At 40.6% G+C, this 15,200-nt stretch overlaps 2 protein-coding genes across 2 annotated transcripts; one reads left to right on the forward strand and one right to left on the reverse strand.

Moving 5' to 3' along the window:
* Nucleotides 1–45: 45 nt before the first annotated feature.
* wdr31 (WD repeat domain 31) lies at nt 46–7,904 on the reverse strand. The gene is made up of 10 exons (XM_088291643.1): nt 7,643–7,904; nt 6,709–6,771; nt 5,657–5,789; nt 5,505–5,579; nt 5,243–5,387; nt 4,258–4,358; nt 4,101–4,168; nt 3,438–3,579; nt 2,390–2,558; nt 46–2,023 (listed from the first exon to the last, which is right to left on the reverse strand). Exons 2-10 carry the CDS (start codon nt 6,753–6,755, stop codon nt 1,839–1,841), a joined length of 1,065 nt encoding a protein of 354 aa, XP_088147769.1. The 5' UTR covers nt 6,756–6,771; nt 7,643–7,904; the 3' UTR covers nt 46–1,838.
* A 238-nt stretch (nt 7,905–8,142) lies between these two features.
* On the forward strand, nt 8,143–14,260 carry LOC148343934 (serotransferrin-like). The gene is made up of 18 exons (XM_088291653.1): nt 8,143–8,268; nt 8,646–8,757; nt 8,847–8,998; nt 9,393–9,495; nt 9,661–9,852; nt 9,921–10,050; nt 10,344–10,399; nt 10,602–10,765; nt 10,959–11,112; nt 11,178–11,338; nt 12,006–12,102; nt 12,168–12,188; nt 12,288–12,452; nt 13,015–13,162; nt 13,381–13,448; nt 13,525–13,703; nt 13,788–13,980; nt 14,076–14,260. Exons 2-18 carry the CDS (start codon nt 8,694–8,696, stop codon nt 14,120–14,122), a joined length of 2,094 nt encoding a protein of 697 aa, XP_088147779.1. The 5' UTR covers nt 8,143–8,268; nt 8,646–8,693; the 3' UTR covers nt 14,123–14,260.
* Nucleotides 14,261–15,200: the final 940 nt, after the last annotated feature.

A 15,200-nucleotide genomic window follows, 5' to 3' on the forward strand; every position in this document is an offset into this window, starting at 1 on the left:
AAGCACGAGTTATATTTACTGTTTTACTGTAAATCAAACAATATGTTGGCATGTTGACAGCAGCTTTATTTTGCATTTTGCAATTATTTCCATTCCACTATATTTTACATTGGAATCATTTTTCTATAAACTTTAGTGCATAGTTAGTTCTGCAGCTGTATTAAAAAAAAATAGGAATCAATTGGAAGATATTCCAAACAAATCATATCGACAAAAAATATTCAATTTGGCTTCAGTGCGATGACAAGTACAGCATGATTTCAAAAGAATGCATGTTTTCAACAATCAACTCGACCAAACTGGGCCAATGGTCGTGCAGCGGTTCACAAAGCTTGATTCAAAGTCAGTGTCTCCATTCACAATTGTCCCGTGATGAACAGGATCCCTTTCCCAGTGATCCTGAAGGGGATAACAACTATCCTCTTTGCTCCATCACTTTTGGTGCCATAAATTTTCCAGGTACATTTAAAAAAAAAAAAAAGTGGAACACAATGGGTTCTGTGACACAGGTTGGCAAAATTTGCCAGAGTAAATCACTACACAGGTGGTTTTATAACTTTATAAAAGGTTAACGTCTTTGAAATCAAGTGAAACTACGCTCAGCTCTCCAATTTAGTATTTTATCTTTAATTACTATCAAAGGGAAATATGTTTTGTGCGTTTTATTTTTAATCTGCCATAAGAAACTTGCAAAATAAAAAAAAATATCAGTATATGTATAATTTACAATCCCCCAAAACAGATATTTGTTTTTGCCTAATTGATTTCTGGTCCCCCCACATATATTCTATAAAGACACAAATATATTTTTAATACTAAATTGTGCATTTTATTTTACAATATAGTTTTTTTTATTATTTTAAATACCCCCAAAATTTTTATTTTCTTAATCTATGTTTTATTCCACAAAAACCTATAATAGTTTGCCTTTTTGACCAATTTTGAATCCCGCCGCCCCACACACAAAAAAAAACACTCCTATTTATTTTATTTGTCGTACCAAAAACAAATGTGTGTTTGGAAAAAATGAAATGAATTACATTTTTGGAGATGCTTGTTTGTAGGATGGCAACAACTAATGCTAACATAATACTGTTACGTTTTTCTTCTAAAATGAAGACTATTGTTGGACTGTAATATCATAATCCTATTATACTTCTTTCATGTTCGTCAACTTCCAATTCCTGTTCTACGGTTATCGTCACAATTCCTCTTTGCCGTCACTGATAGCCTAATTTGGTGACGTCACAAAAACAAAAAAACAAGACTTAAAGTGGAAGTCACCCTGCATAAAATGCTTTGCAATAAAATGTTCTATGCGCCTTCACTAGTCTAAACATGGCAAGGATTAGATTAGATTAATATTGCATTTGTGGAGTATGAGTTAAGCAGCAAAATCCACCCGTTTCTAGCCATCTCACAGTCTGCCATTTTGTCACTTCTGTCGACGGAAAATGACATGACAGTTGCTCAGAGCTCAAGCAACAACCAATCACGCCTCACCTGTTTACAGAAGCTGAGCCATGATTGGTCGTTCGCTGAGCTCTGAAGAACTGTGATGTCATTTTCAGTCTACAGAAGTGACAAAATGGCCAACCCTGAGATGGCTAAAAACTGGTGGATTTTGATGCTTAGCTCATACTCCACAAACGCAATATTAATCAGAATGCCATAGAACATATCTTGTAAAGGGAATTTTGAGCTCGACTTCCCCTTTAAACACTTCAATCTTATGATCAGAAGTGTCACAAAACTTGCTGACATCGCGTGTGATGATGGTTTGAACTCTGATGTTTTGTTAGACTTTTGAGGCACATTTATCCATAAAATGTTGCCTATCAGAAACGGGACGAAACTCTAATGTCTATATCGGTGGCTGCTTCTGAAACCGGCGCTGGTGTTTGGAGAAGCTGGACGTGATGAATCCCATTGTTGAAGCTGGCACAGAGCACATTGGAGGCGTCACTGGGTGCCAAAGACACCAGAGGACCGGCGCCATCGAGCGACAACGTGGCTAAACACACTAGGAGAGCAAAAGACGCCAAAGAAAAATGATCAAAATCTCCAACTTACATTGACAGCATCAATTCAAACATCTGTTCCATTGAAGTGAATTCATTAATTCCTAAGAGTCTCTTGTCCACGTTTTGACTGCCCTGTTTCCAGTGCATGTGAATGTTAGATTTGTTTTGAATTAGCAGACTCAATCCGCTTCTTAATACCACCAATGTTACATTGCAATTATGGTAACCATCAATACTATACAAAAACGCAATGTTTTCTACGACATAATAGTGGTGATATTAGGTGGTATCTTCAGTCAGGTCACTCTCCACTGTAGGCCGTGGTACTAAATGGAAGCCCACCACTGGTCGCCCGTGTGTCATACCTGCTGAGTTCTGGTCCCACACTTTGACGGAGCTGTCGTGCGAGGACGTGACCACCAGAGCGGCGCCGCTGCCCCGCGGTGACGCAGGCAGGAAGACGCAGCATGCGGTAGTCTGCAGGTGGCCCCGGTACTCCACCACCTTGCAACCCGGCTGACGCAGATCCCACAGCTCACCACAAACACAAAATCATGGGGGACTGACTAAATGCTTCTCAGAAAATGTGGATTTTCATCGTAATAGTACCACTTTTTTCTTTTACCAACTTAACCGTTCCCGTATAGAGTACACAAAATGTTCTTGAAATAGAGAAACTATTTTTTTCTGAATATTACAACTTTACTCCTGTGACATAAAATTATGATTAAACAAATCATGACCTATTTTATTACATTATGAACTTATCCTTGTAAAAATGTGTTTTGCTTGTTTTTTTTCTAGTAATATTACTGTATATTTATCCTTAAATTTATTACTTTATTCTCGTAATGTCACCTTTATCTAAAAAAATATATACATTTTCATCTCACACTTGGTCCTTTTTTTCGTGAAACAAACATCTATTTCAGAATATTTTAACTTTAATCTTGTAATACACGCATTTCCTCCATTAAATTATTCCTGTAAAATGGAAACTGTAATCTGATGTCACAATTTAAATCTTGTATGACAAAATAAATTATTGTAAAATGCTGATATTTTTTCTCATACTGTCCATATTGAAAATGTTCTCTGAATGTTAGTCTTAGATTTTGATTGAAATCTCATTAAATAAAAAAAAAAACAATCTTGTAAAAATTACAATTTTATTCTAGAAAGATTTTGATCTTAATCTTATAGTATTATCATTCCAAAATATATCTTATTTCTGTAATTCAACATTGAACTTGGAACATTATGATAATTTTTTGGGGTGTACAAAATTTGCATCTATGAACGTAGTATAAAAATAAATATTCACTTAATGAGAATGAATGTATGAATGAAGTATCTGCAGCCATTTTGTTTTGTCCAATGCAAACAAAGATGAATCAGAAGGCACAATCTCACCGTGGCCTCGCAGCCTTGGCCCCCGAAACCGTTGCTGCTGGACACCAGGTAATTTCCATTGTCAGAAACGTCACAGTGGGTCTGGATGTACTGCTTGGCCGGAAAAGTGTTGGTCACCTGCCACGCACGGCTGTCCCACACTCTGCATGCACACACAACACACATTTATGTCATAGGAGTGCTAAGATTTGGCAGTGAAAATCAAGTCTACTGATGATAAAATTTGTCATGGTTTGCAATACCGAGATGCAACACTGGTTAATAAATCCTCCTCAAATATCATTGGATGCTGAGTAAGCACTTTCTCGTAACTCTTTTCCCTCGTAATAATTAATACGTATAAATGTAACTTTTACCACTGAATATTTTTTTTTATTTCTTCTAACTTTAATCTCATTTCTTGTATATGTAGATTTGGTTTTCCTCTTTATATTTTGTAGATATTTTTTTGCCTCTTTTATTCTTGTAATATTAAAATCAGTTAATTATATGCAATGACATTTTTCTCATGAAAAATCCGACTCAATTAAAGGTTAAAACAAAGGAGAGAAAGCACTGCACTCTTGCTGGTATGTGACCTATGAAAGTATGTGGTAATCAAAACAAAATCTAAAATCCACAATGGCTGCTTTGAATAGTTGAGGCAGCGAAACCTGTCTGTACCGTATGGTTTTGTCCTCCGACGTCTGGACGACCGAAGAGCTGCCTGGCACCCAGCACACGTGAGTCACCTGCGCAGTCGTCGGCGGGCGGGGATTGGGGGGGTTAAAGGTATCGCATGGCCTTGACGGACTGAGCAGAATGAGTGCATTATCCTCACCAGGTTTCTGGAAATATTGTGTCTCTGCTCACATTTTGCAGATTCAATGTCCCACAGGCACATGCAGTTGTCGCGGGAGCCCGTGCACAGTTTCCTCCCATCTACAGAAACACAATGACAAAATATGTCAGTTTGGCTTCATGAGAAGGCAATCGGTAGGGACAGCACAAAGCATCCATCACATCTTAAATTAGACTCAGACGTGGGAAGTAGGAGTATTCATATCTTCTTATTGCACCTTTTGCACCACTTTTGTGTATTTTATGTATTTGATCCATTTTTACCTCCAAAGATGGCTTGGTACATGTATTACATGTGTGATTCTTTTTGGAATAAAGACGTTTTTGATCAATGTTTTCTTACACAGATATCACAACATAAATTGTTTACTTGCAAATTGGTGATTTTTAACACTTTGAATTTCATTTAAGAGAAGATCTTTTGATGAGATTGCCCTTTTTCTGTAATACGGGTACACATGGGTCATATAATATAATTGATTGTATTCTCTTTAACACAGACACTGAACTGCTGTTTTGTTTTGTTTTTTTCTACAAGTCATCAACTATTCTACACCCCATGTAGTGTGACAGGTGACAGATTCAGCTGTTGTGAAATGCGCTATATAAATAAAGTTGTATTGTATTATAATACTGTCAATAACGTGGCAAAAACAATGCAGATTCTTTTGAATAAACGGTTTTAATATGACAATTTCTCTTATACAGATACCGACATGTATTATTTTCTCACAATCTCTGTATTTTTCTGATCAAATCGAGAGAGGTCAAAAAACATTGCATTGAGATTCTTTTGGAGACAGAAAAACTTAAGATGATGTAATACAGATAGACATATATTGTACAAAGTAGTGAGCTGTCCTGCAATTTATCGATTATTAAGCAACCCCAGCCTTGTGATACTGTCAGTATTGGGAAATGAGGACTATTATAAGGTGCGTGTGTGTGTGTAAGACAAAGAATACCAGGGCTGACTGCAAGTCCGTTGACCACTAACTGGTGCCCACAAAACTCCTGAATGGGCTCATCCCCCTGGTTCACATCCCACATTAGGACAGTCTTATCCCGTGAGGCGCTAAAGATCCACGTGCTGCCCGGATAACACACCACCTGAGTTGAAAACAGAAGGTAGAGAGGATGTTATGTTTTGTGTGTGAGTGTGTGTGTGTTTGTGATAGACATTTAAACAAGTGTTTCCAGCCCACCAATGCACAATATCAACATTACCTTGGTAACCTCTCTGTTATGAGCCTGGAAGGATTGACACATGCGACCTTGTTTCCAGTCATACACCACCACAGCCTGCAGAGCACACCAATTTGTTTTACAAGCCATTTGAATGAAATTGAATTGAACATAAATGTCTGTCTGTCATCTACCTGGTCTGTGCCTCCAGAAACGCACAGATCGGCGCTGAGGTTTGTGATGGTGTTGACGGCCCCACGATGGGCCGGTTCATACTGAACCCCGTGACTGTCTAATGCACCGTCTGTCTTTTCGCCCTCTGAGGCCCTGGACATGGAAGAGGAACAGTGAGATTGTCGTAGATGGGAAATCGGAGCGTCATGTGACATGGAAAAGCTGTTTGCGCATTTATTTGCTGTCCACCTTAAGGTGCTTGGACTCATCCGGTCTATGTAGTTTTATAAATCTTGAGCACTTTCTCTACTCAGCCAGGTTGCCATCTTGTTGTACTATACAAGTTGTTAACGTCCCCAACCAAAGGGCACCTTATCGCTCTGGCGCAGTATTTCCTATACTAAGGTTGCTATCTTGGTATTTGTTAGCATGACTTGACAAGGTTTAGAACACGGGTGTCAAACTCAAGGCCCGGGGGCCAGATCTGGCCCTCCTCATCGTTTTATATGGTCCGCAAAAACAATTTATTTGTATCGACTTCACGTTTCTAGCTAAAATACCAAAATTGCAAATTGTCTTTCATTTTAAAAATGTTATAGTGCAATAATTTTTTTTTGTTACCAATCCCCCCTTTTAAAATAACTACATTGTAATAATATTTGAAGAGCTTTTACTGGCCTCTAATTTCAAAACTAGTGATGCATCAATTTGTTGTGCATGAGTAATATGAGGTGATCATACATTTACTTGAATTAACAGTCAAAACAACTCTCCAAAGGAAACCAAAACTACCAAGTGACCCACGGCAAAAATTTGTTTGAGAACCCTGGTTTACAATTTTACTATTATCAATTTTTATTTGAAAGAGTAGGCAATCACAGGGAAAAATGTAAAAATATAAGTTGTGTTTTCTCCACTCATGTTATCGTCTTTCTAAATGTTAGCGTAAGGAAAACTTTAGCACTATTGAGGCAAAATTACCAGTGGATATTTTGATGTTATTTTGATGATATTTGGTTCCAAGAGACTACAAGTGTATCGCACTAGTACGTTGTGAGGAAGCACATCTCACCTGTACAACTCAGACCTCTTCCGAAACTTGCTCTGCAACTTGCCCATGTCTGAATCTCGAAACCTGCGACAACATTGACAAGCATGTTCTTTGGATTTTTGTTGTGGGGGTGCGTTCTCCCGACAGAAAAAAAAAACACAGTGACGCCGGTTTGTTCCAACTCCTGGGTGTAAATCCAAATATAATATTATCTTCAACATGTAACTGAAATCTTTTTTTTTTACACTTGTGCCTACGTTTTGTTTGAAATACTTACACTTCAATCACGACTTCATTGTTTGCATTTTCAAGTGAATGACAGGTAATGAGAGGTGGCACATGTCAAGTTGGGTCATGCCATTAGAGTTTGTGATTTTTAAAATAATGAAATTGAATAACCTACTGATAATAAAAAAAAGTTTTCCCAAAGCGTTTAATTAATTCAATAATTGCTTTTGAAAGGATTTTTGCATGTTTGTTTTATTTCATCTCTTGCGTACCTCCTGGAGTTCCTTCAAGGATCCCCAGGGGTACGCGCACCCCCATTTGAGAACTACTGAAAACCATGACGTGGCCTGACAAAAATGAGTTTGACACCTCTGTACATGTGGGAACAAAACGACTTCTAGTATGGACCTAAAGATGGATAGTTTCAGTCAAACTGCTCTCCATAAGTTTTATTTGACTGAGAAGACTTCAATTTTGACTGTTATAGCTTTTGTGCATTAATTAGTGAGGTTACATCACGCACCAGACACAGACGCGCGCACACAAAGCGCACATCTTAGCTTCTTAAGCAATTCAATCCTATTACCGTCGCAAGCAATTATAAAACACCGACCCCTTTCCAACCGGTATGATTATGCTAACATTTAGAAGGAAAGTTGGAAAAGTTGGATGGTGTAACGACGCGCAGAAGTAGTGGGACGTGTGGTGATTTTGTGTACGTGTGTACCTGCCAGTCCAGCCAGGAGTCTTCCTAATGCGACCTCGAGCCGCCTAGCATGCTAACTAATCTTAAACCCTCACGTTCGGCGCTCTGGTGACGTTAAAACTCGGTCGAGCCTTGGTCCGAACACCACCGACCGGTTCCCCGCGGGCTGGCATGACATTTTAAAAACTCCGAGTGGGTGCGTGGGAGCCGGGTGGAATCGTTTTGGACGAGTTCTTTCGCTGGAGACCGACGCTTTCCCCGTAGCTAGGCAAGAATGAGGGGGTCACGTGACCGAGACACGGTCGTCAGGGCAACGGCTCCGCCTCTAAAATGAGATTGAAGTGTTTTGTATGCTGTACAAGGAATCAAACATTAATATTTAGGAAATATAAGATTTATGTTTGGGGACTGTTGAAATATTAAAATTCAAATATTTATTCATATCTCAAGTGCATTTATGATGGCTCGCCCTCATTTTTAATTTCCACCACTAGGGGCGGCATTCCCTGCTTGTCCAACCAGCTTTTTGTAACACCTGAGGTCAATTAGCACTCAGGTGGGCCACGATATAAAGGAGGGATGACGAAATCATGGTTCTCTCTTCTCTGCTCTTCATATTGTGGCTCTCAGTACAAGACACAAAGTAGGTGAGGTTGTTTTGGGTTTTTTTTGCTCAAAGTAGGTGAGGTTGTTTTAGTTTTTTTTGCTTGTATAATTGAAAAGTTTCCTTGCTGGGTTTTTTTCTTATTTATTTTTTTACTGTAGCTACAATTAAGGCTGGCAAGCACAACACTCGTTACAATGGTTGTCCCGATAGGCAATCTGGGCCGCTTAAAAAATATCACATTTTAAAATCTTGATTAGTAAAAAAAAAAAGAATCACTTAATTTAAACCACCGCTGCTTATTTTTTTTTTCAAGGTTTGGTCCTTGACTTGATTTTTGGTTCCAAATCAACGGTGCACACCCACTGAGTGGGGAAACCTGAGCAAACTGTAATTTCTCCATCCATCCCACTACTTCAGGTTTAGCAAAAAAAGGACTCTGACTGCACCCCACTCTGCTGACCGGGGATGTCAACCATGAAGCATCTCCTCTCGTCACTTCTGTGCCCCATGCTGCTACTCAGCTACTTGGGTAAAATCTGTTTTGAATATAGAATCATTTATTCTGGCATGCACTACTTTGCTTTGTACTGTACATGCTCAACTTTGCTGTTTTTGCAGTAGCTGTTGTGCTGTCTGCCTCCACCGAGCATGTGAGGTGGTGCGTCAAGTCGGACAAGGAGCACCAGAAGTGTTTGGCGCTGGCCACCAAGGCACCAGTCTTTGCTTGCGTCAAGGAATCAGACACTTTGGGATGCATCTTTGCTATTAATGTATTACATTTTCCAAATGTATCTTTAAATCAGAAGTCTGGTTTTTGGCAGCCCCTACATGGCCTGTTTTAGATGTTTCAATCCTCAATGCATTTGAATCAAATGATCAATCAAATGTCTAAAACTGCCTGGGTAGAGGCGCTTGGCCACACCTGTACACAATGCTTTAGACTAGTGTTTAACGGCTGCCTCAAGTTCAAGGTTAAATCTTGCTTTTTGTCACTGCTTGAATGGAGGGGTGGTGGGAGAGTAAATTGTGTTGCCTTTGAAAATTTATTAGAGAGCAAGCCAAGTTGCTAAATCTTGCCAAAACATTGAAAGGTGCCAACACTGGCTGACTGGAAAGTTGCTCCGTGACCTTTTTCTTCTCTCCTCTTAATCAATCTCTGGGCAGGAGGGTAGAGCAGACGCAATCACGTTGGATGGAGGAGACATCTACACTGCTGGTCTGGAAAGCTTCCAACTTCACCCCATAATTTCTGAGAGCTATGGTGCCAGTAAGTCAACAATGGCTCCTTCACCAATTCAGAGTAATTGTGCACAATGGCTTAGTGGTGTCAGTCAAGTTGAGGAAACTTTAACTGTCTTGTCACAAAATGTGTCACTTGTTTGTGTAGAATGGATCAGCGTAAAAAGCATAATCAATTTATATTCTATCTCAGCGTCAGACACCTGCTATTATGCTGTCGCCGTGGTTAAGAAGGGCTATGGCTTCGGTATACGAGACCTGAAGGGGAAGAGCTCCTGCCACACTGGTTTGGGAAAATCTGCGGGCTGGTACATCCCAATTGGAACACTAATTAAGTTGGGTGTGCTAAAGTGGGGAGGCATTGAGGATGAAACTCTTGAATCTGGTGAGTAACGTCAATGGTTTGATTTTTAGGTATGCTTTAGGTCACTAATTCCCCCCCACCCTCTCCAGCGGTGGGTAATTTCTTCTCCGAGAGCTGCGTCCCTGGAGCAGGAAAGGGTTCCCAATTGTGTACAGGTTGCAAAGGAGACTGCTCTCGGTCTCACAGTGAACCTTTCTATGGCTATGGCGGGGCATTCCAGTAAGTAGTTTTCGTCCTCTCAGTTGTAGGCTATTTTGGCAAAGTATGTACAAATTGAAGTACCTGTGGGTAACCCCCAGGTCAGTCACTTGGTCTGAGACGTTATGAAGTGCATCCTGTCCCTGGCAATTCTTGAACCAGTTTACAGTAGTGCCATTTAACTTGACCTTGAAAAATGATGAAGTTTGTTTATTTGGCTGACTACAAGAACCAGTGCTAAATAATACTTGCAGGCATTTGTTTATAACTTTCCCTGATCTTCCTCTTTATCCAGTTAATTACTCTTTTACTAGGTGCCTGGTAGAAAATGCCGGGGATGTGGCATTTGTCAAGCATCTTACTGTACCAGGTGAGTTCCTTCGTTTTTCAAGCTGTGAGTGGCAAATGCATTTTAGTAGCATGCAACTTGTATCCCTCAACAAATCTGGGATTTATTTGGACAGATGGGTTATGAATTTAAAAAAAATGGTAAAATTGCTGTGTACCATATGACTATGTAGAACAAAAACTTTTCCTAAAGTGTCTGCGTAATTATAATGCCCCCTTTACAGACAACATGAAGGCTGACTACGAGCTGCTGTGCATGAACAACACCAGAGCACCCATCGATGACTACAAAGAGTGTCACCTGGCCAGGGTGCCTGCTCACGCCGTGGTCACCCGCCAAGATCCAGAGCTGGCAGAGTTGATTTGGAATAGCCTCACGACAGTGCAGGTAGGATGCACGTTTCCAATTTGAGAAATACTTTCATGTGAATTTTTGTCTCCTCCCTCTTAGACTTAAACCAGTAGTGGTTTAAATCAGACCCCATGCTAGTGATGCACAACACTCTGGAGGGAGATGTTAAACGAACAAATCCTGGCGAAAGTGCTTCACTTTTCCAAACTTTTTTCTTTTTTTTAAACAGGACTTTGAACTATTTTCCTCTGAAGCATATGCTCCTGCAAAAAATCTAATGTTCAAAGACTCTACTGAAAAACTTGTCAGGTTGCCTGCCAACACAACCTCCTTCCTGTACCTGGGTGCTGGCTACATGAGTATTGTGCGCTCCCTGAATGCAGGTAAAGACAAAAATGATGATCAAACTCAGGTGAGCACTTGGAAATTTTGTATCACTTCCTTTCAGAGTTCACTGCGTCCGGATCAAATGCAATCACGTGGTGTGCTGTGGGCCCTAGCGAGGCTCGGAAATGTGACAAATGGAGTGCCAACGACATGATAGATGGTGAAAAGAGAATTCTGTGCCAGACTGCCCCTACTGTGGAAGAGTGCATGAAGATGATCATGGTAAAATAACAGATTTTAAGAGTCTACAGCAGGCGTTGGCAAACTACGGCCCAGGGGCCACATGCGGTTTAATCCGGCCCGCCGAACTTGAAAAAATTAAATTGATCAACCTTGTTAATGTTTTGTTTTCTATATACTGTGGTTTTTCAAAGACTTGTATATTGTTGGAGTGATTTTGTTCACTTTCATTTAAAATTAAATATATTTTATTTCTCTAATGAGGTGAGGTTACCAAAAGACGCCATCTCCTCCTGGTCCGGCCCCTCTGTTAAATTTTAGAACCCATTGTGGCCCGCCAATCCAAAGGTTTGCCCACTGGTCTACAGAAAACTTAAGGGGGGGGGGGAGAAATACATAAGCACTAGCTTTGTCAATCAATGTGAATGTTCATCAGTGGTATAAAGCTTTAAGGACCCATTTTTAGAATGTAGCGAGATGTTTTTTTTTTTTTTTTTTTGGTCTCAGGCTCATCCATAAAGAATTGGCCCCAGACGAAGCAGGTTTACAAGACCAACCGGAAATGCAAAATTATCCCCTCAAAGCATCTATTAGTCAAAATTTGACTGGTTTAAAAATACTCAGACTGGATGTCATAATGGGAGAGGTTTAAGTTTGGCAGGCCATGCTTGAAATTGAACATAAATGAAACTTGTTTTTTTTACTGTAGCGCAATGATGCAGATGCAATGGCAGTGGATGGAGGAGAGGTCTACACGGCTGGGCAGTGCGGTCTAGTTCCAGCCATGGTGGAGCAATATGATGAAGGTACATAATTTATTTTTTAATAAAATGGTCCATCTCAAATAACACTGGTCCTATTCTCTCAACAGCTAAGTGCAACCAGTCTGGAGGTACAGTCAACGTTGTGGCCACAAAAACGCTGAACCCAAGAATTTTTTTTTTCAATGAAATGCTTTTTTTTTTTTTTTCAAAATCCAATTTGCGTATAGCCTCAGCCTCCTCCTATTATGCTGTCGCGGTGGTGAAGAGGGGTTCTGGGTTGACCTGGGCCAACCTGAATGGGACGAGGTCCTGTCACACAGGCTTTGGCAGAACGGCCGGCTGGAACATTCCCATGAGCAAAATCTACAAACAGACTGGCGACTGTAACTTCTGTAAGTACATCCACGTTAAGTATGACCATATAAAGTCAAGTGACTAATTGCAGACTCAGAAACCCAGCATTAACAGTTTATCTGTGCTTTCTGTTAGTCGGGTTGTTTGTGAGTTCAGGCACGTCGGGGTTTTTGTCATTGGGATGTTTGCATTGTACAGCACTTTGAGCTGCATTTTTATACGTGAAATGTGCTATATAAATTTTGATAGGAAATGTTTGTCTAATCAATCACTTGAATGACCTAAAATGACACTTGACATAATTTGGAAATCACAAGTTCTTGCTGCACTAAACCACACTAATTGTAAAAAATAAAATGAATTCCTTTCCATGAAAAATGGATTGTGGGGGCACAAAGTCACTAACTTCATGGCTTGCTCAGACTGAGCTCTTTAAAATGCTCAGAAAAAGGTGCAAGCTCTTTGTCATGGGCATTGGGTTCAGAGTTGATAATGAAGACAGGAATTCACGCTACAACAGTTGGTCTAACAGAAAAATTACAACAAAAGTAAATTTTGTCAAGTTGTCTAAAAATGCATCACCCTATCTGCTTCCCTCAGCAAAATTCTTCCGGAGCGGCTGCGCCCCTGGATCGCCGGCCGGCTCACCATTCTGCACTCAGTGCGTGGGCAGTGGCAAAACTGTGGATGACGCTAAATGCCAAGCAAGTTCAGAGGAAAAGTACTACGGCTATGCTGGGGCCTTCAGGTAAGCTCTTAACAAGGCATATGTGACCAGTAATTGGAAAGCATTTTACTTTCTATCACACTTTGCCTTAATGGGGCTTATTCAGTGACGCAGTGGCTGGTTTGAGCTATGGCAAATTAAGCCGGGTACATGCATCCTGTGCCTTTAGGCCAAAGTGCAAACCACTATTGCAAAATGCTGCCGCTAAAACACAATCTTCCTGCATTTGCTCTTTACAGATGTCTTGTTGAGGGTGCAGGTGATGTGGCCTTCGTTAAACACACAACCGTTGCGGAAAACAGTGACGGTAACATGACGCTCAACCCTCCTCACTGAGCAATCTCGGCACAGGAACCAGTTTTTTTATTTCTGCTCCATTGCAGGAAATAGTCCAGTGTGGGCCAATGTCTTGAGCCGCGACTACGAGCTGATTTGCCCCACCAAGGGTCCGGTGCCAATCACAGACTTTGAGTCTTGCCACCTGGCGGTCACTCCAGCACATGCAGTGGTGACTCGCCCGGAGACTCGAAACAATGTGGTAAACATTCTTCAGGAACAACAGGTAGGAAGCGCTCGATTGCCTTGAAAGTGTGGAAGGCTTGAATTTGAGGATGGTGCGACAATTTTATGCGTCTTTAATTTCTAGGCCCGGTTCGGCAGAAGCGGCAGGAATCCCAGTTTCAGAATGTTTGAGTCAGGGCCTGAGAAGAATCTCCTTTTCAAAGACTCTACAAAGTGTCTGCAGGTGGTGCCAAGTGGAAGCAATTATGAGACCTTCTTGGGAGCTGACTACATGGATGCCATGACCTCACTGAGGAAGTGCAGTGACTACATTCCAGGTTTATATTTGGGACGGCGGGGAGTTTAAACTAATGAAAACTTTGATCTTGTACCACAAGAATTGGATGTATATATTTTTTGTTTCCCTCAACAGATTTGGAGAAACTGTGCACGTCCAACACCTGTCAGCAGACAAACTAGATTGCACCAAATACTTGTCTATCTGATCCCAGCAGTCACTTGGAAATCAGCAAATCGCTATTCAAGACATTTTGCACAATGTTTTGGTACAAATGCTTTTCTAAAATGTACCTTGGCAAATAAAAACCCTTTACATTACATTGCAGACTGTTAATCTTGCACGATCTAATATAAAAAATGGACTATTGAAATTTTTAGGGGGATTTCAATTGTCATCAGGCCCAATTTAAGTGTTTCAAATATTGGTGATTCATCGTTTAGCTGAATATGTGATGCTGTTTAGTGACTCTTAACAGTAGCTGCAGTGTAATTGCTGAAATGTTAATTTAATGTGGTGTAGTTGGTTGAGCAGGCTGTGAGATTGCTCAAGGGTATCTGGTTCAAATCCTGGCTCTTGGTCTCCTTGGGTAAGCCACTAAATGTAAGTGCTCTAAATGAAATGTTTCAATTTAAACGGCGTGATTCCAGTATTAAAACTGGCAAGTGCATAACTAATCCCTTCCCTGTGAGACTCAAAAGCCACACCCCTCCTGAACTAGACATGCTCTGTATGCAACATTGACTGCATATAAACGGGACAGATCCTGCCATAGGCTTGGCAGTGAGTTGACCTTTACACTGCCACCTGGTGGCCAAGGCACACACCGAAGGCGCAATACAATATCCAATGAATGGAATGTGACAAAAAATTGTCATTAAGTGTACTGCTGCCAAGGCAGGAAGCACAAATCCCATTATGAAATTTCACATTTTAACACCGTTTCACATTAAGACCTGAAAAAGTGGGGTTGGAAATGTTCCCAACGCTCCCTCAGTCACAGCCGATTGCCTCTTAAGCCTGCCCGGAACACATGACCATGACCCAGAATCTTGTTGTGGGGGGGGGGGTTGATTGGGGTAAGAAAGTTTGAATTACAACCTGTCGCCCCTGCAACATGAGCTTGCATCTAAAAATTGGTGACATTTTCATTTTGAAGCTAATAGCAAAACTCTTGAGGTACACCCAAAAACATTTGCAACTTCCTTTCCTTTTCCCAATATTGTTGATGGGATTTCAATTGCATGACCCCTATGTACT

Source organism: Idiotropiscis lumnitzeri, chromosome 1 (assembly GCF_059441095.1).
Source record: "Idiotropiscis lumnitzeri isolate Australia: NSW breed Sydney's pygmy pipehorse chromosome 1, RoL_Ilum_1.0, whole genome shotgun sequence".
NCBI classification, from domain to species: Eukaryota; Metazoa; Chordata; class Actinopteri; order Syngnathiformes; family Syngnathidae; genus Idiotropiscis; species Idiotropiscis lumnitzeri.

Bases quoted from the DNA above. Each gene is read 5' to 3' on its own strand.
- LOC148343934 (XM_088291653.1), top strand. From the start codon at position 8,694: ATGTCAACCATGAAGCATCTCCTCTCGTCACTTCTGTGCCCCATGCTG. The intron at 10,766-10,958 runs GTAGGATGCACG...TTTTTTAAACAG, and splicing joins ATAGCCTCACGACAGTGCAG to GACTTTGAACTATTTTCCTC. The intron at 13,981-14,075 runs GTTTATATTTGG...TTCCCTCAACAG, and splicing joins GTGCAGTGACTACATTCCAG to ATTTGGAGAAACTGTGCACG.
- wdr31 (XM_088291643.1), bottom strand. From the start codon at position 6,755: ATGGGCAAGTTGCAGAGCAAGTTTCGGAAGAGGTCTGAGTTGTACAG. The intron at 5,790-6,708 runs GTGAGATGTGCT...TTCCATGTCCAG, and splicing joins AAGAGGTCTGAGTTGTACAG to GGCCTCAGAGGGCGAAAAGA. The intron at 3,580-4,100 runs GTACAGACAGGT...GTGTGCATGCAG, and splicing joins TCGGAGGACAAAACCATACG to AGTGTGGGACAGCCGTGCGT.